The sequence below is a fragment of the Saccopteryx bilineata genome, chromosome 3 (assembly GCF_036850765.1).
Source record: "Saccopteryx bilineata isolate mSacBil1 chromosome 3, mSacBil1_pri_phased_curated, whole genome shotgun sequence".
NCBI lineage: Eukaryota > Metazoa > Chordata > Mammalia > Chiroptera > Emballonuridae > Saccopteryx > Saccopteryx bilineata.
The window spans coordinates 302,034,138-302,059,413 of record NC_089492.1 but is presented as its reverse complement, the minus strand read 5'-3'; the positions used below and the strand labels follow the sequence as shown (position 1 = coordinate 302,059,413).

The window sequence follows — 25,276 nt, the reverse complement described above, 5'->3', positions numbered from 1 at the left end:
GGGCTGGGCTATGAGAGGGGAGACCCCCTGAGAGCAGACCCCCTTCCTGAGGGCAGAGCCTGAGGCTGGGACCCCTGAGTGTTTCCTTACCTTGAACCACCAGCTCCAGGGGGTCACTGAGCTCTGACCCATCAGTGGAGTTGAGGAATCTACAGTATATCCCTGCATCACGCGCAGGTCATGTACTTGATGGGGAACTTGGCCTTGTTCTCGGACTTCAGTGGCTTCTGTGTGTCCCACGGTTGGTTGTGTGCTTCCCTCTTTATGCAGATGGTACTCCTCAGCCCCCAGGGTCCCCTGACACCAGAGGGTCACAGGGTCCCCCCAGGGGATCACAGAGCCAGGCTCTGCCCAGAGTGTGGGCTTGGGGAGGGTCCCTGGAAGGAGTCAGAGGTCATAAGACATTCCCCCTCCCACACCCCGCTCCCAGCTGTCAGTCCCAGGGCCCTCCCAGAGGTCTCTCATCTGTCAGACAGGTCTGCTGTTCTCCATCCCCAGCTGCCCGTGGGGTGGCCCGTGTCCCCTATGACAAATGGGACCAGGGACTCCTGTGAACAGACTCACCTGCCTGCACTCGGGACCTCGGGCTCAAAGTCAGTCCTGGAAGAGAGTTCCTGTGAGAGATTTGCTCCTGAGCCTGAGCAGAACCCCCTCCCCCAACGTGAGCCTCCTGAGTCCTGGGGTCCTGACAGATCAGGGCCTGGCTGTGGGGTGGGGTTCATCCCAGACCAGGGCTTCCCCTTCCCCTCCCCATTCTCACCCAGGCAGAGCAGGGCTGTGAGTGTGGGGGTCATGGAGTCTCCTCTCTCTGGACCCCGCTCTGCAGATGGAGGAAACTAGGGTGCCACTAGGACAGAAAGACACACAAATTACAGTCACTGGGAGGCTGTCCCTCCCTGTCACAGGGCTGTCACGTCAGCACCCCCCAGAAAGGAAAACATTCCTCCCCAGGGCCTAGCTCTCATTTCCATGAAGATGCAGGAAATAGACCCGCAGCCTCCTGAGATGCCCCTTCCAGGTGAGGTGACCCAGGGCACGTCCTTCCCTGTCAGAGCCTCCCCCATGGGGCCACCGTTATCCTCAGCTTGTCCATCATCTCCTTCCTGTGGAGTCCTCACCATGGACGGTGGTCACCAGCCCTGGAGTTGCTTCAGGAAGACGTGGGTCCCTGTGACTGCAGTGCTCAGATCAGCAGGGACAGGCCCACGGTCTCCCTGTGCAGTTCAGGTCCAGTGTCTCTGACAATGAGCACAAAGGGGAAATACGGGGAAATAGGGAAGGAAACATGTCCCTTCCATGGCCCCAGCGTGTGGGTTCCTATTACACCCTCCACGGTCTTCTCCTTTCTCTCTCAACTGCGTCCACCCCCTCCTTCTGTGGTTACGGCTCAGTGCTGCCTTCTCAGTGCCCATGGTCCTCAGGCAGGGCTCTCCCCCTGGTCCCATGGCTTTGTCCTGCATCTTAGGGGCACTGATTCAGGCTAGAGCTGTGATTTGTCGAGGACAACTTATATTTATTTAAATATTTATGTGTCACCTACTAACAGGGTGAATTGAGCAGTAATGTCACAATCAGATGTTTTCTCCCATTCTTTTTAATTGTTAATGTTTATTGCATTGGTTTGAGAAAGTGAGAGAGGAAAGGAAAGAGGGAGGTAGAGGAACACCAATGTGTTCTTGTATGTGCCGTGACCAGGGATAGAACCGACCACCTCTGTGCTTTGGGACGATGCTCTAACTAACTCAGCAGCTATCAGGCCAGGGCTCTTCTATTCTTTTTTTTTCTACAAGAGAACACATCCACTTTTTTTTTTTTTTAATAATTTTAGTTTTTTAATGGGGGTGACATCAATAAATCAGGATACATATATTCAAAGATAACAAGTCCAGGTTATCTTGTCATTCAATTATGTTGCATACCCACCACCCAAAGTCAGATTGTCCTCTGTCACCTTCTATCTTGTTTTCTTTGTGCCCCTCCCCACCCCCTATACCTCTCTCATTCCCCCCTACCCCCCGTGACCACCACACTCTTATCAATGTCTCTTAGTTTCACTATTATGTCCCACCTACGTATGGAATAATACAGTTCCTGTTTTTTTCTGATTTACTTATTTCGCTTCGTATCATGTTATCAAGATCCCACCATTTTGCAGTAAATGTTCCGATGTCATCATTTCTTATGGCTGAGTAGTATGCCATAGTGTATATGTGCCACATCTTCTTTATCTAGTCATCTATTGACGGGCTTTTTGGTTGTTTCCATGTCCTGGCCACTGTGAACAATGCTGCAATAAACATGGGGCTGCATGTGTCTTTATGTATCAATGTTTCTGAGTTTTTGGGATATATACCCAGTAGATGGATTGCTGGGTCATAAGGTAGTTCTATTTTCAGTTTTTTGAGGAACCACCATTCTTTCTTCCATAATGGTTGTACTACTTTACATTCCCACCAACAGTGTATGAGGGTTCCTTTTTCTCCACAGCCTCTCCAACATTTGCTATTACCTGACTTGCTAATAACAGCTAATCGAACAGGTGTGAGGTGTATCTCATTGCCGTTTTGATTTGCATTTCTCTAATAGCTAAAGAAGATGAGCATCTTTTCATATATCTGTTGGCCATTTGTATTTCTTCCTGGGAGAAGTGTCTATTCATATCCTCTTCCCATTTTTTTATTGGATTGTTTGTTTGTTTGTTGTTGAGTTTTATGAGTTCTTTGTATATTTTGGATATTAGGCCCTTATCTGAGCTGTTGTTTGAAAATATCATTTCCCATTTAGTTGGCTTTCTGTTTATTTTGTTATCAGTTTCTCTTGCTGAGCAAAAACTTCTTAGTCTGATGTAGTCCCATTCATTAATTTTTGCCTTCACTTCTCTTGCCATTGCACTCAAATTCATAAAATGTTCTTTAAAACCCAGGTCCATGATTTTAGTACCTATGTCTTCTTCTATGTACTTAATTGTTTCAGGTCTTATGTTTAGATCTTTGATCCATTTTGAGTTAATTTTTGTACAGGGGGAGAGACTGTAGTCCAGTTTCATTCTTTTGCATGTGGCTTTCCAGTTTTCCCAGCACCATTTATTGAAGAGGCTTTCTTTTCTCCATTGTGTGTTGTTGGCCCCTTTATCAAAAATTATTTGACTATATATATGTGGTTTTATTTCTGGACTTTCTATTCTGTTCCATTGGTCTGAGTGTCTATTTTTCTGCCAATACCATGCTGTTTTGATTGTAGTGGCCCTATAATACAGTTTGAAGTCAGGTATTGTTATGCCCCCAGCTTCATTCTTTTTCTTTAGGATTGCTTTGGCTATTAGGCGTTTTTTATAGTTCCATATAAATCTGATGATTTTTTGCTCTATTTCTTTAAAAAATGTCATTGGAAGTTTGATGGGAATTGCATTAAATTTGTATATTGCTTTGGGTAATATAGCCATCTTGATTATATTTATTCTTCCTAGCCAAGAACAAGGTATATTCTTCCATCTCATTCTATCTTTTTCGATTTCCCTTAACAATGGTTTATAGTTTTCATTATATAAGTCCTTTACATTCTTTGTTATGTTTATTCCTAAGTATTTTATTTTTTTTGTTGCAATCGTGAAGGGGATTATTCTTTTGAGTTCCTTCTCAGTTGTTTCATTGTTGGCATATAGAAAGGCTATTGACTTCTGTATGTTAATTTTGTATCCTGCGACCTTACTGTATTGGCTTATTGTTTCTAGTAGTCTTTTTGTGGATTCTTTGGGGTTTTCGATGTATAGGATCATATCATCTGCAAAAAGTGATACCTCTACTTCTTCTTTTCTGATATGGATGCCTTTTATTTCTTTGTCTTGTCTGATTGCTCTGGCTAGAACCTCTAGTACAACATTAAATAAGAGTGGAGAGAGTGGACAACCCTGTCTTGTTCCTGATTTAAGGGGGAAAGCCTTCAGTTTAGTGCCATTTAATATGATGTTAGCTGATGGTATATCATATATGGCCTTTATCATGTTGAGATATTTTCCTTCTATACCCATTTTGTTGAGAGTCTTAAACATAAAATTGTGTTGTATTTTATCGAAAGCCTTTTCTGCATCTATTGATAAGATCATGTGGTTTTTGTTCTTTGTTTTGTTGATATGGTGTATTACGTTAACCGTTTTTACGTATGTTGAACCATCCTTGAGATTCTGGGATGAATCCCACTTGATCATGATGTATTATTTTTTTAATATGTTGTTGTATTCGATTTGCTAGTATTTTGTTTAGTATTTTAGCATCTGTATTCATTAGAGATATTGGTCTGTAGTTTTCTTTCTTTGTGCCATCCTTGCCAGGTTTTGGTATGAGGGTTATGTTGGTCTCATAAAATGTGTTTGGAAGTATTGCTTCTTCTTCAATTTTTTGGAAGACTTTGAGTAGAATAGGAACCAAGTCTTCTTTGAATGTTTGATAAAATTCGCTGGTATAGCCGTCAGGGCCTGGACTTTTATTTTTGGGGAGGTTTTTAATGGTTTTTTCTATTTCTTCTCTACTGATAGGTCTGTTTAGGCTTCCTGCTTCTTCTTGACTCAGTCTAGGAAGGTTGTATTTTTCTAGGAATTTATCCATTTCTTCTAGGTTGTTGAATTTAGTGGCATAAAGTTTTTCATAGTATTCTACAATAATTCTTTGTATATCTATGGTGTCCGTGGTGATTTCTCCTCTTTCATTTTGGATTTTGTTTATATGAGTTCTTTCTCTTTTTTCCTTGGTAAGTCTTGCCAAGGGTTTGTCAATTTTGTTGATCTTTTCAGAGAACCAGCTCCTTGTTCTATTAATTTTTTCTATATTTTTTCTGTTCTCTAATTCATTTATTTCTGCTCTGATTTTTATTATCTCCTTTCTTCGTCTGGTTTTGGGTTGTCTTTGTTCTTCTTTTTCTAGTTCCTTAAGGTGGGAAGTTAAGTGGTTCACTTGGGCTCTCTCTTGTTTGTTCATATATGCCTGAAGCGATATGAACTTCCCTCTTATCACTGCTTTTGCTGCATCCCATAGATTCTGATATGTCGTAATTGTCATTTTCATTAGTGTGTATATATCTTTTGATCTCTGCACTTATTTCTTCTTTGACCCATTCATTTTTTAAAAGTATGTTGTTTAGTTTCCACATTTTTGTGGGATTTTTTTCCTCTTTTTTGCAGTTGAATTCTAGTTTCAAGGCTTTATGATCAGAAAATATGCTTGGTACAACTTCAATTTTTCTGAATTTGCTGATGTTGTTTTTGTGGCCCAACATATGGTCAATTCTTGAGAATGATCCATGTACACTGGAGAAAAATGTATACTCAGTCACTTTGGGATGAAATGTCCTGTAGATGTCTATCATATCCAGGTGCTCTAGTGTTTTGTTTAAGGCCACTATGTCTTTGTTGATTCTCTGTTTGGATGACCGATCTAGAGCCGTCAGTGGTGTATTGAGGTCTCCAAGTATGATTGTATTTTTGTCAGTTTTTGTTTTACGATCAATAAGTAGCTGTCTTATATATTTTGGTGCTCCTTGGTTTGGTGCATATATATTAAGAATTGTTATGTCTTCTTGATTCAGTGTCCCCTTAGCCATTATGAAATGGCCATTTTTGTCTCTGAGTACTTTTCCTGTCTTGTAGTCAGCATTATCCGATATGAGTATTGCTACACCTGCTTTTTTTTGGATGTTATTTGCTTGGAGTATTGTTTTCCAGCCTTTCACTTTGAATTTGTTTTTATCCTTGTTACTTAGATGAGTTTCCTGTAGGCAGCATACAGTTGGATTTTCTTTTTAATCCATTCTGCTACTCTGTGCCTTTTTATTGGTGAGTTTAATCCGTTTACATTTAGTGTAATTATTGATACTTGTGAGTTCCCTATTGCCATTTTATATCTTGCTTTCGGTTAGTTTTGTGTCTTGTTTGATCCTTCTCTTTCGTTTTTCTATCTTTTGTTTTTATTTGGTTGTATTCCATACATCTTTCCTCTGTTGCTATCTTTTTTATCTCATGTGCTTCTGTGGTGGTTTTTTCAATGGTGGTTACCTTTTAGTAATGAAAAGGGTTTCTACCCTGTTCATTGTAGCGAACTATTTTGTGAGTACTTTTGCACTCCATCGTCCTTTGCTACTGTTAATCTCCATCTTCTCCCCCTCTTTCTTTTTGTTGTTGTCACAGTTTAAATTTGGTTTTATTGTGTTCTTCTTGGAGCTTTTACTTGTGACTCTGTTTTTTTTTTGTTCTTTGTATCTGATTGGAGAACCCCCTTTAGTAATTCCCAGAGTGGGGGTTTTCTTATGATAAATTCCCTCATCTTTTCTGTGTCTGTGAATGTTTTTATTTCTCCTTTGTATTTGAAGGATAGCTTTGATGGGTATAGTATTTGTGGCTGAAAATTTCTCTCTTTCAGGACTTTAAATATTGGGGTCCACTCTCTTCTAGCTTGTAGAGTTTCTGCTGAGAAATCTGATGATAATCTAATGGGCCTTCCTTTATATGTTGTATTCTTCTTTTCCCTGGCTGCCTTGAGAATTTTTTCTTTGCTGTTGGTTTGTGTCAATTTCATTATGATATGCCTTGGAGTAGGTTTGTTGGGGTTAAGAAAACTTGGCGTTCTGTTTGCTTCTTGTACTTGAGGCTTTAGTTCTTTCCACAGGCTTGGGAAGTTCTCATCTATTATTTGTTTGAGTATGTTCTCCATTCCATTTTTCTCTCTCTTCTCCCTCTGATATACCTATTATTCTTATGTTATTCTTTTTGATGGAGTCAGATAATTCTTGTAGGGCTATCTCATTTTTTTTTATGTTTGAGTCTCTTTGTTCTTCTCTCTGTTGTGCCTCAAGTTGCTTGTCTTCTATTTCACTAATCCTCTCTTCTATCTGACCTGTTCTATTAGCTAAGCTTGTTACTTCGTTTTTCAGCTCGTGAATTGAGTTTTTCATCTCTGTTTGATTTGTTTTTATAGTTTCAATTTCCTTGGACATATATTCTTTGTGTTCATTGAGTTGTTTTCTGAGCTCCCTAAATTGCCTTTCTGTGTTTTCTTGTATATCTTGGAGGATTTTTAGGATTTCTATCTTGAATTCTCTGTCATTTAGCTCCAAGGTTTCCAATATATTAAATTTTTTCTCCATAGATTTTTCCTCATCTAGCTGTGTTACCTCTCTTTCTTTTGTATCCATGATATTCGATTTTCTCTTCCTTAATGGCATCTGAGGGTGGTTTTGTTGATAGTATTAATGAGATTTAATAAAGAATAAAAAGTTAAAAATAAAAATAAAAAAATAAAAAATCGAAGAGTTGTTTTTTTAAAAAAATTAATAATGAAATAAAGAAAAATAAAATAAAATAAAATTTTTTTAAAAAAAGGAAATTATTCCCCCCTCCTTTTTTCCTCTCCTCTCCTCTCCCCTCTTTCTTGAGAAAATCTTGTGGTAGACTGTGAATTATAACAAACAATGCCTGTGATGGAGGGCCTGAATTGGGGAAAAGTAATAAAGGGGCAAAAAAAAAAAAAAAGAGCGTATGGACCCACAAAAAGCAAATAAAGAAAAAATTTGGGTCAAGAATGAAATGATTTGCCTTTAGGTGTTGGTTGTCTAAGAGTTATGATGAGAGGAATAAGAGGAAAATGGAAAAATGGGGGGACAAATTAAAAAATTACTATTGTATTTAGTGGAACAAGAACTAGATAATATGGAGAGCCAGAGATGGGAGCACTGCTAGTGAGTTAAAAAGGTGAAGTAAAAACCCCCCAAAATGCCACAAACATAGGTTTGAGTCCCAGAGAAGATAATTTGTTTGATATTGAGGTTTGAATGAGAGGAGGTGTAAAGGAGAAAGGAAGAAACTAATATAGAGGGAGAAAAGAAAGAGAGAGAGAGAAAAAAAGAGGGAACCACTAAAAGAAGAAAAAAGAAAGGAGAGAGAGAGAGAGAGTTAAGGGTTTTGGAGTGCAACCCTCATAGAGAGAAAGGAAGAGAAGAGAAAAGATAATGGGAGATGTAACACTTATGGGTAGTGTAGTTCAAGGAGAGGAGAGAGTAAGACCGGTAGAGAGTTAATCGGCCAAATTGGAGGAGGAAAAAAAAGTATCAAGAATGAAGATAAGAGAAACAAACGAACAAATATAATAAAATGGGATAGGTTATAAAGTCTGCAGATTATTCTTGATTTTGAGAGGTTATCTTCTTGCTTTTTCTTTTCTCTCCCTCTTCCTGGTCGGTGACTCTGTACCCCGGGTTCTGCCCCTTTGGCACGCTCAGGTAGAGGTTTGCAGTTGATAAGTCTCTATGGCAATGTCATGTATTGTGCTTTAGTCTCATTGGCAGTCGAGGCTCATTAGCATTTATATGCTCCGACAGTGAGAGAGTCCGTGTTCCTGGAGCCTTTCTCCTAGTCTTTCCTTCCTCAATTAGTAGCCTGATAATCCAGCTATGGGGTTGCTGCTGCCTCTGCCTGGATAGTAAGAGGCTCAAAGAGCTGGCAACTCCCCACTCTATTTCCACTCAGCACAGGGCTCTGGGTAAGGCTCAGTCAGTCAGAGCTGCTAGCATAATCAGGCGGGCTTTCCGCCCACTCAAAGACCTCTGGCTCTGCCACTCTGTCCGGTAACACAAGCGGGCGCCCCCTTCTGGGGCGCTTGGAGGAAACTCTCACTCACTGTCTGCGACCAGGATATCCGGCCAGCAGTCTCACGCTCTGAGTGAAACCCCCAACCGCAGGGAAAAGTTGCAGCGTTAGAATTGAGTCTCGCTCCGTCCCCGTGCGCGGCTTTTGCAAGGCGCTGGGGCAGCTCGAGATTCTGCTTTGGCCCACACAAAGGCCCTTGACTCTGCCCCTCTGTGCGATAACACGGGCGCGCACTGCCGAGGCACTCGGAGGAATTGCTCACTCCTTATCTGTGCACGCAAACCAGGATATGAGGCCGGCCGCGTTTCCCTCTGAGTGAGACAACCTCCAGCACGGAAAATCTCCACCGTTGGAATTAGTTCTCACTCCCTCCCGTGCGTGGCTTTCCCAGGGCGCTGGGGCTGCCCAGAGACTCTGCCCTTGGCCCACAGAAAGGCCTCTGACCCTGCCTCTCCGTGGGGCAACATGGGCACCCACTCTCGGGGCCTAGGAAGAAATTCTCGCCCACTAACTGCGCACCGACCAGGAGACCAGGTAAAATGGCCGCTCCGCTTGTCTTTCTTTGTTTGGGTTTGGTGCGAGTGTTAGCTTGTATTGCCCGGGTTGCCACAGGATCAGATTTTCCTCGGCTTGGATCTGTGTGCCACAGCCTGGTTCGGCCATTTGTGCCGCGGCGGCCTGGATCTATTCACCCCCTTTGCCCGCCTCAGTTTCTATATTCACAGTTACCAGAGAAAGCCGCCCTGTTTAGGTTAGTGAGGAAGGCGGAGCATTTCTTACTCCCTATTTCCTTCGGGGTTTGGTTATATATTTAGCCAATTATTCACTCAATCATACCTTTGGGTGTATTGTGAAGCATCTTGAAGCTCCAAGTATAGGTTTTTCTGTTTCTGGTTGAAGATCTTGTTGAGTTTTGGGGGAGATTTATCGGTATCGCTTCCTACCCTGCCATTACTATGACGTCATCTCCCACATCCACTTTTATTCATTTACTTTTGAAGACATTTAAATCTGGAGGGGTGCGGTATAACATGGGTTCTGTGTACAATGGTCCCAGAAGGAGGTTGCTTTGGAATTTGGCACAAACTACCCACTGTTTCCTTTAGCACAAGTGACTTTCCCCAGATGACTCTGGTCTTGTTCAGTTTGCCAGCAGGAGTCACTGTGCTGCTCTTTGTTTTGTAATCAGAAGCACATTTCTTGGCTAGATAGGATTCAATTTCCCCTCGAGCACAAGTACCTTCCATTTTAACAACAGCTGGGTGCTCCTCTGGTCCTGAAGACCCCATTTATTTCCATAAAAATGGCTCTGGCCAGTGGTTCCGTGGACAAAGTGTCGACCCAGCACACCAGAGATCACAGGTTCCACCCCCAAGTCAGGGTACACACGAGAAGCAATCTATGAGCACACAACTAACTGGAAAAACTAAGTGAAACAACTAGTTGATGCTTCTCTCTCTCTCTCTTCCCCTTCTTTTCCATCTCTCTCTCTCAATTCAATGCAGAAAATTTTTTTCAATCCCTGGTTAAAATACACAAGAGAAGCTACTATGTGCTCCTCTCCCCTCCATCTCCCCCTTCTCTCTCTCTTCCCCTCTCACAGCCAGTGGCTCAATTGGTTTGAGCATCAGCCCCCGGCACTAAGAACAGCTCAGTTGTAGTGAGACAGCCTCAGGTGTAAAAAATATAGCTCAGTACTCAAGCATTGGTCACAGACAGGGTTGCCGGGTACATCAAATTTGGGGTGCAGGTGGCAGTTCATCTATTTCCCCTCCTCTCACTTAAAAAAAGTTATTTTATCCTTTTTTTCTCTAACTCATGGATACAGACAACAGTGTGGTGATTGCTAGGGTGTGGGGGGAGCTGAAGAGGTTATGGGGGGTGTAAGTGGTGATGGCTAAAGACTTGACTTGGTTGACTTGGGGGTACTGAATGTACAGTATAGTGTGCAGAGACATGTTGTGGAATTGGGCACCTCAAACCTGTATAATTATGTTAACCAGTGTCACCCCATTAAATTCAATTTTTAAAAAAGTTATTCTGGGCCCTAGCCAGTTGGCTCAGTAATACAGCATTGGCCTGGTAAGTGGTTGTCCTGGTTTTATTCTCAGCCAGAGCACACAGGAGAAACGACCATTGCTTCTCCACTCCTAGCCCTCCTTCTTCTCTCTTTCTCCTTCTCTCTTTCTCTCTCTTTCCCTCCCACAACCATGGCTCAATTGGTTTGAGCACATCATCAGGTGTGCTCAGGATGGCTTGGTGGAGCCACTGCCTCAGGCACTAAAAATAGCTCAGTAGTGGAGCATCAACCCCAGACTGAGTAGGTGGGTGAATCCCGGTAGGGGTGCATGTGAGAGTCTGTCTTTCTATCTCTCCTTCTCACACTTGGAAAAAAAAGAAAGTTATTTTGCACCTGAATGTATGTGGAAAACCTAAGTGTGATTTTTCTCTCTTGAAATATACTTTTCAGGTTTTCATGTTAGCCTAAGTGTGATTGCTCTAGAAAAATGTTTAATATAAAATTAATGTCTAATTTTCCATAATTGTTTGGAAGAAGTCACTGCATATCTTGATGAACCTGGAGTTAATTTTGTGGGATGATTTTAATTTTCAGATGTAACTTTTGATAGTTCAATGATGATTCAGATTTTCTATTAATTCTCAAGGCCTCCTTGGAAAATAAATTTTGGATATTAGTCCATTTTGTCTAAATTGGATCAACTTTTTCACAAGGCGCACTTATATGTATTGTGAAAGAGGTCATTCTAAAATAGAACTGGAGGATAGGAAATGGATAATTTCACATACGGATTCTCAAGGAAACTAAAAGACTGAAAGAGAATAAATGCTTGATTTACAGAACACGGAGACAGCCCATCACCAATGAACCTCCACCAGGAGCATCTACCCATCCTCAAGACAACGAAGTTGTTGCTTGTACTTTAGCTACCCTCCCCCTCCTTCCAGTTCTTGCCCATAAATCTAGCTTGCTCCAAATCCTCAGTGAACTCACCCATAGCTTGCTACAGTTTGCATGTCCCATATTGCAATTCCTCTGCTGTTCCCAAATAAACTCAATCTTTTGGTCATTGGAGCCTTCCTCAATTTTCATCTTGTATTTATGTTGACACAAGAAACGTCTGTAGGATCTGTAGCGATGTCTCATTTCATGACTGGTATGAGTTCTTGGTGCTATATCTTTATTTCTTGTTTGGTGCTGCTGAATGTTATTCATTTTAAGAATGTCTAATATTAAATATGGCGGGCTTTATGCATGCTGTGGACTGAATGCTTGTGTCCCTGCAATTCACATGCTGAAGCCCTAACCAACAGTGTAGCTACATTTGGAGTGGGACCTCTAAGAAATTGGGTTAAATGAGATTACCAGGGTGGGATCCAGATATGATAAGCTCACTATCCCTATAAGAAGAGAAACCAGATAGCTCATTCTCTGTCTCTCCATGTTCTCACACCAAGGGAAGGCCAAGTTCTCTCACAGGAAGAAGGGGCTGTCTGCAAGCCCAGGGAGAAATCCTCCCAGACACTGACCCTCCTGTCTTCTTGATCTGGGCCTTCCATTCTCCAGAACTTGTAAAAAAGTTAGTTTTTGTTGCTTAAAACACTCCGTCCATAATATTTTGTTATAGAAGTATAAGCAAAATAGCACAAAAGTTGGTACAAAGACTTGGAAGCAGTTTTGGAACTGGTAACAAGAAGAGGGTAGAGGAGTCCTGTGGTGCATGCTAGAAAAAAAAATTCTAGGTGCTACGGTTGGACTGCTTGTGAACATATGGACGTTAAAGGTGATTCTGGGGAGGACTCAGAAAGAAAAGAGAAGATGAGGAGTGCAAGGCTTCACCTTCTCAGGAAATACTGATAAATGGTGAACAGAATTTTGATTGGAGTATATAGATGGTAACACCCCTTTCAGTGAGTCCTCGGACAGAAATAATAAATAGAGTATTGGACAATGGTGAAAAGGCAATCTTTGTTATGAAGTGGTAAATAACTTGGCTTGGTCACCTTCTAATGTTTCTAGAAAATAGCACTTGAGAGCCATGAAATTGCATATTTAGCTGAAGACTTTCCTAAGCAAAATGTTGACATGCAGCCTCGGTCCTCCCGAGTGCTGATAGTACCTTCAAGAGGAGGGAGCTGAATTGAAGAAGGAACTGTGAAGCAGATGGACCCGGAACTAAATGACTTGGAAAATTCTTTGCTGTCCATATGCTAGAAATGAGAGTGGGTTTGGGAGAGAGCACCCCAGTGGGGATGGACAGTCAGTTGGGAAAAAGATGATTTGATTGTGGGAGCAGAAACACTGCTCAGCTACTACAGGCTGGGATGGTTCCCTTATCTGTCTGCAAACGAGAGCTATTCTTTTTCAAGAAAAAAGAAAGAATGACCCCTAAAGGCCATTCGGAGATGATCAGAGCTGCGACATTGACCGCAAAGTTAGTCACTAAAAAAAAAAAAAAAATTAGAGTCACTTCCTCAGATTCAACAGGGCTGATGTCCCTCACTCACAGCTTTGCGAGCAGTGTCCCCACAGGGAGACAAAGGTGCCATGCCACCTGGCTGAGCCATGGAGGTGACAATGGCTATTCAGAGGGATGGAGCATCAAATCTAACCACAAATGCTATACACCTGAAACTAATATAAAATAATATTGAATGTAAATGGTAATTGAAAAGTAAATTTTTTTTAAAGAAAAAAATTAAACCTAAAAGAGACACACACAAAAAAAGACATAATGAACGTTGCTAGATGCTGAAGGTACTAGGAACCCATCACCCTTTGGATGGGTCTTTCCAATGTTCCCCTTTGGGGATAGGAATATCTCCCCGCTCCCTGCCACAGCCCTGCATTTTGGAAGCACCTAATGTGTCTGGTCACAGGCTCACAACTGCAGAGGACTTCTGCCTTCCAATGAGTCCTACCCCAAGTGTCACCCAGGTCTGAGGCAGACAATACTTAGTTGCAACTTTGAACTTGAGACCTGTTAGTTGATGGTGGAATGAGTGGAGATTTGGGCAGCTCTGTAGAGCTGGAATGAATGTATTTTGCATGAGAGAAGGACATGAATATGGGGGTGGCTCTCGGGGTGCAATGTTGTGGATGGAATGTTTATGTCTTCGCTTAACCCACAGTGCAGTTGTAATTGGAGATGGACCTCTGAGGCAGTAATTAAGGTTAAATGAGATAATAAGGGTGAGTCCTTGATTAGATAGGTTAGCATCCTTATAAACTGCCCAGTCTGTGGTCCTTTGTTATGGAAACCCGAGAAGATTAATGTAGTTGATTTTTCTCTTTTTTATTCTTTCCATGTAAATATGTGTCCTTATCCTTTTTATAATTCTTTCATCTACAGTCATAGGATGAATTTGTTGTTCTTTGATTGTCGTCTTCAGATGCTCACCTAGGTCGCTGAGTTTCAGGCTTTCCTCACTTTCTAAATATTTCATTCAGGCACTTAATTTTCTCATTTGGTCTATGTATATCACATTTGCATTACTATTCAAATAAGGATATGTATTGATGTATAAAATTCACATTATCTTTTTTTTTTGACAGTTTTTAGTTGTGCCTTTATTCACCGTAGTTCATTAAAAATGTACTTGTTTTCAAGATCCTATAAATATAGAGTGACCACCCACTAACATGGGATAAAAGCCACCCACCCCTTTCAGCATGGTCTTTTTGTTTTTAAAAAAATTTCTTATAGGAATCTTATTGATCACACAGTAGTTACAAGAATGTCAGATATAATGACGTACAATCTAAACAAAACAGGCTGAGTAAGAATGTACATAATGTAAAAATATACATATTACAAGTTAGCCACGGAGACAAGACACATGCAGCAGCAGGAGTGGGTGATGGGAGATTGGGGGTGAGAAATTAAGGACCCATGTGCAGTAATATTGCATTATCCCTCCATTACAGTAAATAATTTCCACTAACTGATACAAGTATTCCATACACATCTAAATACAGAAAGGAAAATCCATGACCTGCTACATGTAATTTATAAAGTGGTATGTGATCTTTTTGTTATACTCCCATGAATATAATAAATAATGAACCCCATGCAGGTAGTAGGAAGCATTGGTTATTCTAGTTGTAGTTGGAAAATGTTTTAACTTCTGACATTAATATCTGTGAAGGGAATATATCTCCTTTTACTGTTCTTTTTACAACTGACATGCACTTAACTGGGGAAATTTTGATGGTTATTTGACCTAATAGTGATAACTGAAATACTCTTAGAAATATGGTAACTTTTTAAATAACATTTTAGTCACACACTTAACATAAAACATGGACCATCTGCAGCTTGAAGCCAAGTGTTTTTAGTTTCAGGGTAATGTAGTTTCTACCACTGTCCTAAAGAATGAAACTGCCACAAGTGCTCGTTTATTTCCAAAGCAGGCACTAGATTGAGCTCTTTGATCAGAGAATATCCAAAGCAGAAGAAATGTCACTTTTTTTCCTCTAGGCCTTTTGAGAAACTAGACCAAATAAATTATGCAAGGTTCTGACTAAGCAGGGGTGTTTTTCTGTGTGCTACTGTCTGGAGAACAAACCAAGTAAGAACTTCACTGCAAGAGCACTGACTTGGGGTATACTTACTAGGATCAGGAATCTTTAACAGCAGTTTACCCCCATTTAGCCTGCTTTTTGCCAACTATTATGGCAAATGTGTTTTGGGGGGCTATGCTTGAAAACTTATGCTTAAAGATCCTCTTAGAGATTTCTCTAGTTGGGTAGAAACCATTCATTAAAAAGTCAACAGGTTCTGTATCTCTAGAGAAAAGAATTACTGTCTGAATGCTTAAAATACAAGTTCTTATTGAGGAAAAAGCATTAAAATAACTTGAAGATCTATTTTATTGGTAACTTAGAATGCAAAGTATTTTATTTTTTTAAACTAAATGTGAAAACAAGACAGCCTAGATTAAATAATATAGTTTCCAAAGCTGAATGTGCCCATTTGGAGCTCAGTTTTTCTGCTTGAAGTACAAAAACAATTTTCTAAAACTCCTAGGCAGGAACACTACTGGTTTGATGATCTGTGATTAGATGAACTGATCAATCTTAGTTGGTAACATCCCTTTTTTTCCTGTTGATAGGGTTTAAAAATTCTAGAACAGATGCATTTTTTAGTCTTACACCGACAATTTCATTCCAAATGTCTCCTGAGAGGCATATACCATATACAGGAATCCATCTTCATCCTTCTCACTTTCATATACTTCCGAAATTGGTGTGGACACGCTCACCATGCTGTGCCCATTCACTAACAGGAAGAAGGCTTGATTAGCATTGAGCTGTAAGCGCCTTCTAATTATCTTGATGAGTTCACTCATGTTGACATGATCAGGTACAAGAAACTTGGTTTTATCCAGAACAGGAAGCTGCTTCTCACCCTTATATCGTTCTATTATCACCGGGATCTTGGTTGGATGCTGCTCTCGGATAAGTCGGACATCTTCTACTCTTTGTTCGAAGGTGCGGTGCTGCTTGAAGGTCTTCTCCGACGGCATGGCGTGGGAGGCTGGTCGGGGACGGCGAGGCAGAGGGTCTCGGCAGCTTTAGGTGGCAGCGGACACGTCAGTGGCGACAGCGACTTCCCCAGTCCACATTATCTTTTTAAGTAAAAAATATTTCTGTCTTTATTTGTGATCTTTCTTCCCACATCATTAGTTATGTAAAAGTGTATTGCTCTATGTCTAAAAATGTAGAGCTCATATTTATCTTCACTTGCAGAACTAGGTGACTTCGAAGGTCTCTGCGATATTCTGCTTGCTTACAAAATGCCCTCAGGCTTGGAGTCAGTAGCTGAGAGTCCAGTATGCCTTCCAGAGTCCCTGCAGGGGCCCACTCTGGAGTGTGTGGTCTGTGTCCTCTCTGGGTTAGTTGTGGCCAGAGCAGCGTACACGCTGGGCTCATCTGGGGGCTCCTCTGATGGGGAGGAAGGGATTGCACTTGTTTTCTGTCTGAGGGTTAAGTGGTTCAGCTGGGCGTAGGTCACATCCTGGGGTTCCAAGGATGGAGCACCCTGGAAATGGTAGAGTGAGAGACAGTTGTATTATTGGGGCAGGGAGAAGCCAGGACACTTAGAGCAGGAAGGATCCACCTGATTGCCCATCTTCCTGTCCTCTGCCTCTTATCTGCCATTTGTGGACACACATTCCTCTGCCAGGACAGAAGGCAGGGTGACTATCCCCCCGCCTGACCCTTGCGTGGTCCACCTGGGTGTACATCACTCCCTGGGTGTCTTTGTAGTCAGGGCTCTGTGGTGGGGAGACAGGAGGACATGGACCTTCATTCCTTGTTCCCTTTGTCTCTTTTCTGACAAGTCTCCACTCAGAAACCAGAGAGTCGATATTAAATCATAACTCAGGTCATATGAACTCCTTTTTCAGCTACATTTCCATGCATGTTTATATCGCCCGGACTAGGACAGAGCCCCAGAGGGCCTGGTGAGCAGAACATCAAATCAGGAGGATCATTCTTGGAGCTAATGGTCACTGACTTGCCAAATATTGCCTGTGCCTGGGACTTGTCATCCCTGCCTTCTTGATTTCTATTAAGGATTGGTTGACTCATTGAATAAACAAATGAACTAATAAGGGAGAACTAGACATGTTGATGGACCTTCATGTAGGCTTTGATTTCTCTCCTCACCCAATTTACATATATATATGTGTGTGTATATAATATATATATAATATGTATATATACACATATATTTTATACACATATATAGGAGTATATTTATAATCATAAATATATAAAATATATATTTTCTATAAATGCTAATACTGTATGCATCTGTGTATCCTTTTGTCTACTTAGCTATATAAAGAGATAAAGACAGAAAAAGCAACTTAGCAATGGTTTTCAACCTTTTTATACTTGGGGATCAGTGAAAATAAGAACATTATTTCAAGGATCGCTAGGACAGAAATCATCCTGAGCATGAGAGACTTTGACTAAGATCACTGGGTCTATAATCTTACAGCATCAGGGTGGTTTATTATTCCGTGGACTGGCACAAAATTTCTGGTGGACTGGTCTGTGGAGTGACGGTTGAAAACCACTAACACAGAGACACAGATAAAGAGACACAGAGAGGCAGGGCACTTGTCAAAGGGCCAAGAAGAAGACAGCTAAGGGCCCTGCCCTCGGGGAATTCACGGTCCTTGGGCTGAGAACAGACCATCAACAAGAAGCAGGGTTGTGTGGAACGGTGGTAAGTGTTAGGGATACAAAGAATTAGTGACTCAGTAGGGAGAGAGAGAAAGAATTAGAAAAGGCTTCTGTATTTTTTTTTTGTCTTGGAAGTATTGAACATTGAGAAGAAACAACTCTTCGGAGAAAACATTTAAGAGTTGTACGTGTGCTCTGGCCTGTGGTGCAGTGGATAGAATGTTGTCCCGAAACACTGAGGTCAGCCACACAAGCCTAGGGTCACTGGTTTGATCACAGGGTCACCAGCTCGATCCTCAGGTCACCAGATCATTTCTAAGGGCACCAGCTGCATCCCAAGGCTGCAGTTTGACACAGAGGTTGCCAGTTCAAGCCCCAGTCAAGGTGTGTTTGAGAAGCAATCAATGGGAGCATAACAACATGGAACAACAGGTTGATGTTTCTCTCTCTTTCTATTCCTTACTCTCTCTCTGATTCTCTCTCTCTCTCAAAAAAAATGACTGTAAGTGTAAAATAAAATGTTATATGTGTGAAACTAAAATGCCCGCTAAAAAGACAATAGAGATGTCTCACAGGTATTCAGATGTTTGAAACTGGTCATCAGAGAAGAGATCAGAGCTAGAAACAATTGTGGTTTTATGAACAGAGAGAGGTTCCAGCTATCTCTGGGATTAAATAAATTTTGCAATATAAATACAGAGCTGTCTCCAGGTTAGATTAACAAGATAGCTGGTGGACTTCCTGTGGGAGTAGGCACCAAATGCCAATTGTTACAGCCACAGCACATTGTTGGGCAAATCCGGTGCATGTCAATCCATGGAATTGGAGGAAAGACAGAAAATGCAGTTAAAGAAAGGTAGAGGCAGAGGGGATCTGGCTTTTGGTTCAGCAATGGAGCATCAGCCAGCTTGTGGAAGTCCCAGGTTTGATTCCTGGGCAGGGCACACAGAAGAAGTGCCCATCTGCTTCTCCACCCTTCGCCTTCTCGTTCCTCTCTATCTCTCTCTTCCCCTCCTGCAGCCAAGGCTCCATTGGAGCAAAGTTGGCCCAGGTGCTGAAGATGGCTCCATGGCCTCTGCTTCAGGTGCTAGAATGGCTCTGGTTGCAAAGGAGCAAGGGCCCCAGATGGGCAGAGCATCACATCGCCCCCTAGTGGGCATGCTGGGTGGATCCCAGTCAGGCACATGTGGAAGTCTGTCTCTCTGCCTCCGGGCTTCTCACTTCAGAAAAATACAAAAAAAAAACCCACCAAAAAACAAATAAACAAACAAAAAACCAAGAAAGAAAGAAAGAGTGTCACAGTACCAGGTCTGCCTGGTCTACAGGGGGATTTTGTGTGAATAAGGAAAGGCACGTTGGTCAGACAGCACCAGGAAGGTCTCAACCCTACAGTCACTATCATGCGGTTCACAAACAGCACAACCATCCATGGCAGCGTTACTATTCGGAGATATGAACAACCAAGGATCAAAGGGACCCAAGTAGGGGAACCAAGAAGAAGGGGCCCCTGTGTATCAGAAAAACCCACTGAGAAGCGGTGTTCCCACAGCCTGCATGTGTCCTTGTTTGGATGGGCACACTCAGATACCCTGAGCTGGAAGTGGCAGTAGGCGGGACAAGCATCCCACGAATTTAGTTTGTGAGCATGCCTGTGGTGGGCGCCCTGGATAGGGTAGGGGTCTTACCCAGCCATCCAGCTCTTTGTCCTCTTCAGCTTGGGGGTCCCTTAGGGAAGCACCTGGAGAATGAGGAGATTCCATCTCATGCCAGGATTCCCACAATCCCCTCCCAAATAGGTGGGGAGGCTGACGTTCATGGAGGAGCAGGGAGGTGTCTAAGACTGCGCCGACGTGGGACTTTCACGCTTCCTCACCGCGAAGTCCAGAACCCTTTTTGATCCCTCCTCCAGCTCCCGTGTCCCCCCAGGACCTCACCTTCTCCCCAATTGCACCGGTTCTGTTCATGGGCATCGGCCGTGGGGCTGGAGCCGGAGCTGAGGGAGGAGAGAAGGAGCGTCAGGCACTGGTGAAGGAGCCACAGGTGGAGGCGGGAGGTCTAGGGACCTTTGGGGGAAGAAATCACCTTTTCCGCAGCACTCTGGTATGAACGTCAGGGTCTGAAGCAGCTGCAAAAATTTAGACATTAGCTTTGGAAACACCCAGAACGCAGCCTCCAGGGCCTCACGAGGATCTCAGAGGCTGTGATCCCTAGCCCAGTCCAGTTGGAATTCAATGTAAGTGAAATTAGAAGGTAGCACTCAACACTTGCATGGTTGATTTAAATATATTTTTATGAACCTGGAAGAACATTTTCAAAAGTCCAGCTTTGTTCTTGTTACATCTCTTCATTCTCACAGAGGATGGTATTTAGAGGCCATGATCTGGGTGGTAGGAGGGCTTATTTCTAGTGGGCTGTCACTGTGTCTAGAACTTAGCTGGTGCACACAGTACAAACACTGATACCTCTTACTATTTCTATGTCAGTTGATGTGTGCGTGTGTATATATACAAATATATATATATATATAATATTTTTAAATGTTTTTCTTTTTTAAATGAGGTTATAGTGACACATTCAATTCCAAAAAATACATCTCCGTTTTTTTCTAAATTTTTCAAGGATGGTTAACCCCATATATTGATATATTTTCTCAAAGCAATGAAATTCCCAACCTCTTTAACCTCCACCCATTCTTCACAACCAGACCCTTTCCCACCACTCTTGACTGCAGAATGCCAATGGCACCTTCTCATGGTTCCCCCTCCTCACTGGCAGCATTGGTTCCTCAGGTGCTGGGTGCACCCTGCTCCCTCCACACAGGGCCCCTCCTGTCACAGCTGTACTTCTGTGGGAATCCCAGATCTCTGCCCCAGGAAGATTATCAGTGGCAGCCGGGATAGAAAGAGCTTCCTAGAAATCTGGATTGTTTAATTAGGAGAACTTTCAAAACTGAACATTACCTTACTTTATTTATTTATTTCTATTTTTTTGTTTTATATTTTATTATTTTATTTTATTCCACATTTTCGCTGGTGCCCTAAGAAGCCACTTCATGTGTCTTTAGAGGAAGGGTGCCCCTCTCAGGTAGACCAGCTGTTTCCATCTTGGACTCACCAGGCTTGTTGCACTTTTTCTGGTGCTTGAAGAGGAAGAGGAAGAAGAAGAGGAGGGAGAGCAGCAGGATGAAGGTCACAGAGACCCCAATGAGAACTTTCTGGTATGTTTCAAGACCTTGGAGACAATGATGTCATGAATGAACCAATAATGTCATTGGATTGAGCACCCACTGTGCACTTTTGGGGGTTTGTAACTTAATCACCTCTCACCTTCATAGCAATGAAACAACATGTGAATGCCACCCATGCTTCCACCTATTTCACAGATGAGGAAACTGAGGTTCAGAGAGGTAAGTCTGGTGCCCCACGTCTCCCAGCTTAGAAGTGGCAAGGCTGGAACTTTAACCTGGTACGGGGGGATCCCTTGTGCTCCGCTCATGCTTCCCCACCAGACAGACACCAGCTTTGGGCTCAGAGGGCTGCTTGTCAGATTGGAAAGGCCTTTCCCCCAGTCCCCGTGTGCCCCAGGCCTCTTCTGTAGCTAGAGCTGGATGCAGCCCCCACAAGTAGTTCCCACTCACCAACCTGTCAGAGACTTTGTGGAGTGGACCCTGTGACCTCCCCAATCTTGACGTCCAGCCAAGAAATGTCCTCTGTCCCACAGATCCGATGCCCCCACTTTATGAAGCCTCTGTAAACTTTTCCGAGTGGGTGTGTGGGAGGGGAACTGAGGACAGATCTGCCATTTCCTGAGCACTGGGTGAGCCACGCATGAGGAGGGCCTCCACTTCTGGGATCTCACCTACATCCCTTAGCAAACCGGTGAGGGAGACGTGAGGAGACATGTTTCACAGACAGTGAAACTGGGACTCAGAGGGGGACGAGGCTTGTCCAAGGCCCCACCGCCGAGAAGCCATTGAGCTGCTATTCACACCCCGTGGGCCCTGGTCTCCCAGCCCTTGTTTATTTTTCTTTGATTTGTGATATTTTTCCTTTGATAAGAACAGGCTGGGCACCGCAGACTGCTAGGAAAGCACTTGGGATGTCACCTTGTCATTGCCCTGTGTGTCCCTCACACCCCAAGCACCTCACACTGCCCACCCCTCACTTCTGCAGAGCAGGGTGGTGCCTGCTGGGTCAGAACCGCGATGCTCCTGGAAGTCTGAGCTGGGATTCTCCTCTGTTGCGTGGGGGACAGGCTGAGTCTTAGATGGCAGGGGACCTGTCCAAAATACCCTCTCAGGGAGTACTGAGACCCTGCCCTCGACAGAGGACCCCACCTGTACATCATAAACCAAAGACAAGGAGGGGAGGGTTGGGGGCTGCTGTCTCCCTGCCTCACCTTGACTTTCCCTCCCTCAGGCTGGGCCCCAGCATCTCCTTCTGCCCTGACCACAGCACCCATCATCAGCCAGCCTCAGAGCCTGTGGACCCCTGTGGTCCAACCCCAGCCTCAGCCCTGCTTCTCTGCCCGCCTCCCAGCCTCCCCAGGGGACAAGCCCACTCTGGAGTTTCTGAGGGGGCATCAGATCCTCTGAGACACTCAGAACCCCCCTGGGGAGGTCCGTGCTCCCGCGAAGCAAAGAGATCCCAGGGACTCACCAGCTGTGGAGATGGGCCCCGGGGGTGAGGCGCTGGGGTCTGCAGAGGGTGCTGGGATACAGACAAGAGAAGAGTGAGGGGTAGAGTGCCCCCCACAGGGATGCTGTTTGCTCACACCCATCTCCTGTGTGTGCCCTGTGCCCGTGGTGAGGTCCTCCCTCCACACCCTTGGAAAATGTGGTGGCGGGCATGAGGAAGGGGCAGCGGTGACAGGGGCCTTTGGGTTCCATCCCTCTGAGGACAGTGTCTCCATCTAGATGACCCTGCCCTAGAACCCTGCACTCCTGTCCTAGATTAAGGCTATTCTGGGCAGGACACTTAACCAAACATAAGGACATAGAGGGTCAGGACTGGGGCTCCCTACCTAAGACCAGGAGCTCCAGGTCATTACTGGGCGATGACCACAGCTGGGGACTGTTCCTGTAATAGCCATAGCATCTGAACGTCCACCTGTGGCTGGGGGTCATGGGGCCCACAGGGAACTGGGCCAGGAATCGCCCATTTGGGTGTTGTTTTGAATCCTGGGTCCAAGACCTGTGTTCTCCTTCCTTAGTCAGAATGAATTTTCCAAACCCTTTTTCTGAGCCACACTGGAGGGTCATGTTCCTGCCTGAGGTCTCGACAGTGCTGGGCAGGGCTGAGAGGCTAGGTTTACTGTAGAATCCTAGGAGAGGAAAGGGCAGCATGTTAGATGGGGCTCGCACCTCCCTCACGTCCCCCATGACTGGGTTGTGAGAGGAGAGACCCTCTGAGAGCAGACCCCTTTCCTGAGGGCAGAGCCTGAGGCTGGGACACCTGAGTGTCCCCTCACCTGTCACCACCAGCTCCAGGGGGTCACTCTGCTCTGAGAAACCAGTGGTGCTGAGGCAGTAACAGTAATATATCCCTGCAGTGTGCCTTGTCATCTGTGTGATGGAGAAGTTGACCTTGTCCCTGGAATCCAGTGGCTTCTTTTTGTACCAAGGTTCGGAATTTCTGTCTTTATACAGATAGTACTCTTGGGCCTGCAGGGTCCCCTGACACCAAATGGTCACAGAACTTCCCCAGGTGATCCAAGAGCCTGGCTCAGCCCAGATGGTGGGTTTGGAGAGGGTCCCTGGAAGGAAATCAGGGGCTGGGTCACAAGACATCCCCCACTCCCAGTCCCTAGCTCTCACCCTGAACACCTCAGATGTCTCCTATCCATCAACCCAGAATTACTTTTTTCCATTCACAACTTCCCAGGAATGGCCTTTTGTCATCATGAGGAGTGGAACCTGGGACACCTGGGGACAGACTCACCAGCCTGCACTTGGGTCCTCAGAGCCACACTCAGTCCTGGAAGAGATTTCATGTGAGATTTAGCCCTGAATCCTGAGAAGAACCTCCTCCCCCATAGTGAGCCTCCTGAGTCCTCGGGTCCTGAGAGACCAGGGCCTGGCTGTGGGGCGGGGTCACTTCTGGACCAAGGCTTCCCCTCCCTCCTCATTCTCACCCAGGCAGAGCAGGGCCGTGAAGGTGGTGGTCATGGTGTCTCTTCCCTCTCGTCCTGGCTGTGCAGATGGAAGAAACCATGGTGCCCTCAGCAGAGATAGACACACGGGGTGTGGCCACTGGGAGGCTGGTTCTTCCTGTCACAGGGCCGTCATGTCTGCAGCCCCTCAGAAAGGGGAACATTCCTTCCCCAGGGCCTAGTTCTCATTTCCATGATTCAGCAAGAAACAACCCACAGTTTCCTGAGATGTCCCTTCCAGGAGAGCTGACTCAGGGCAGGTCCTTCCCTGTCAGAGCTTCCCCCATGAGGTCACCTTCATCCTTAGCCCATCCATCAGCTCCTCCCTGTGGGGTCCTCACCATGGACGGTGGTCACCAGCCCTGGAGATGCTTCAGGAAGACATGGGTCTCTGTGACTGCGGAGCTCAGATCAGCAGGGACAGGTCCACTGTCTCCCTGCGCAGTTCAGGTCCAGTGTCTTTCTGAAATATGCAGAAATCACCATTTGCAGGAAAAGAGAAATGAAAGTTCCCCAAAGAGACAGGAAACCACAAGAAAAAACCACAAAGAACAGAGAACAAAGCTGTGTGGCAGCCAGAGCCCGGGCCCATCAAGGGTCCCTAGAATGCGGGTTTCCACTCAGGTTCCTGCAAGAAGGAAGGGTCAGGGCTTCAGGCGAAGGCTGGAAGCTGGGGTGCCCCTTACCTTGTGTCTGAAGGTGGGCTGCTCTTGATCTGCTCACGGACCCACCCCCTTTGTCAGCACTGAGTCACTCCTCCCATGGGGTGTGAGAATCAGAGTTATTGCACAAACTCACTGGTTATTTTTAGTGGCATGAGTGCATACATGTGAGTATGAGGCCAGCATTATCCATCCCCGCCTTACACAACCCAGGGCATATGCTAGGTCTGAAAGAGTGGACACCAAGGAGCAGGAGCAGCTGCCATCGTTACCTCTCCACCGTCAGCCTGACTCCCCCAGCTACCTTGGAAGAAACCTGTGGAAGATCAGGTGTGTGAGGGGAAGAGACTTCTAACAAGAATGGACGTAGAGTCACCCTCATATATGACAAAGCACTAAGGACAGTGGTCTACGGTAACGGGGACTGTCGAATGCAATGAAATAGAGTCACTAGGAAAACATAAATGTGATTTAAAATGAAGGGTGTGTAAATATCTGATAAAAATAAAGGGGAATACTGAATTGTTCAGACAAGAGTATGGAGTCTATTACAGAAGAGTAGGACATCCTTGAGATGGTTTGGAAGTTTTAAATATGAACAACATAGTAGGGTGAAGA

The 25,276-nt window shown here is 44.2% G+C and overlaps 1 protein-coding gene and 2 pseudogenes across 3 annotated transcripts; all 3 read right to left on the bottom strand.

Annotated features, from left to right (window-relative positions):
• LOC136331964 (leukocyte immunoglobulin-like receptor subfamily A member 6) overlaps positions 1 to 1,219 on the bottom strand; it is a 32,891-nt pseudogene extending 31,672 nt beyond the window's left edge.
• Positions 1,220 to 14,241: 13,022 nt separating this feature from the next.
• On the bottom strand, positions 14,242 to 16,336 carry LOC136331983 (microtubule-associated proteins 1A/1B light chain 3B pseudogene; annotated as a pseudogene).
• A 93-nt stretch (positions 16,337 to 16,429) lies between these two features.
• Positions 16,430 to 24,477, bottom strand: LOC136331968 (leukocyte immunoglobulin-like receptor subfamily A member 5). 3 transcript variants are annotated; one of them, XM_066271162.1, is made up of 11 exons: positions 24,338 to 24,477; positions 23,979 to 24,036; positions 23,786 to 23,821; positions 23,316 to 23,600; positions 22,869 to 23,168; positions 22,505 to 22,555; positions 20,961 to 21,077; positions 19,929 to 19,971; positions 19,781 to 19,839; positions 19,532 to 19,584; positions 16,430 to 16,692 (listed from the first exon to the last, which is right to left on the bottom strand). In XM_066271162.1, the coding sequence occupies exons 1-11, from the start codon at positions 24,338 to 24,340 to the stop codon at positions 16,441 to 16,443; spliced, it is 1,257 nt and encodes a 418-aa protein (XP_066127259.1). In that variant the 5' UTR covers positions 24,341 to 24,477; the 3' UTR covers positions 16,430 to 16,440. The 3 variants fall into 3 exon arrangements, with proteins under 3 accessions (XP_066127259.1, XP_066127260.1, XP_066127261.1); XM_066271163.1 differs by lacking the exon at positions 24,338 to 24,477 and having other exon boundaries at positions 23,979 to 24,073; XM_066271164.1 differs by lacking the exon at positions 19,532 to 19,584 and having other exon boundaries at positions 16,440 to 16,692.
• Positions 24,478 to 25,276: the final 799 nt, after the last annotated feature.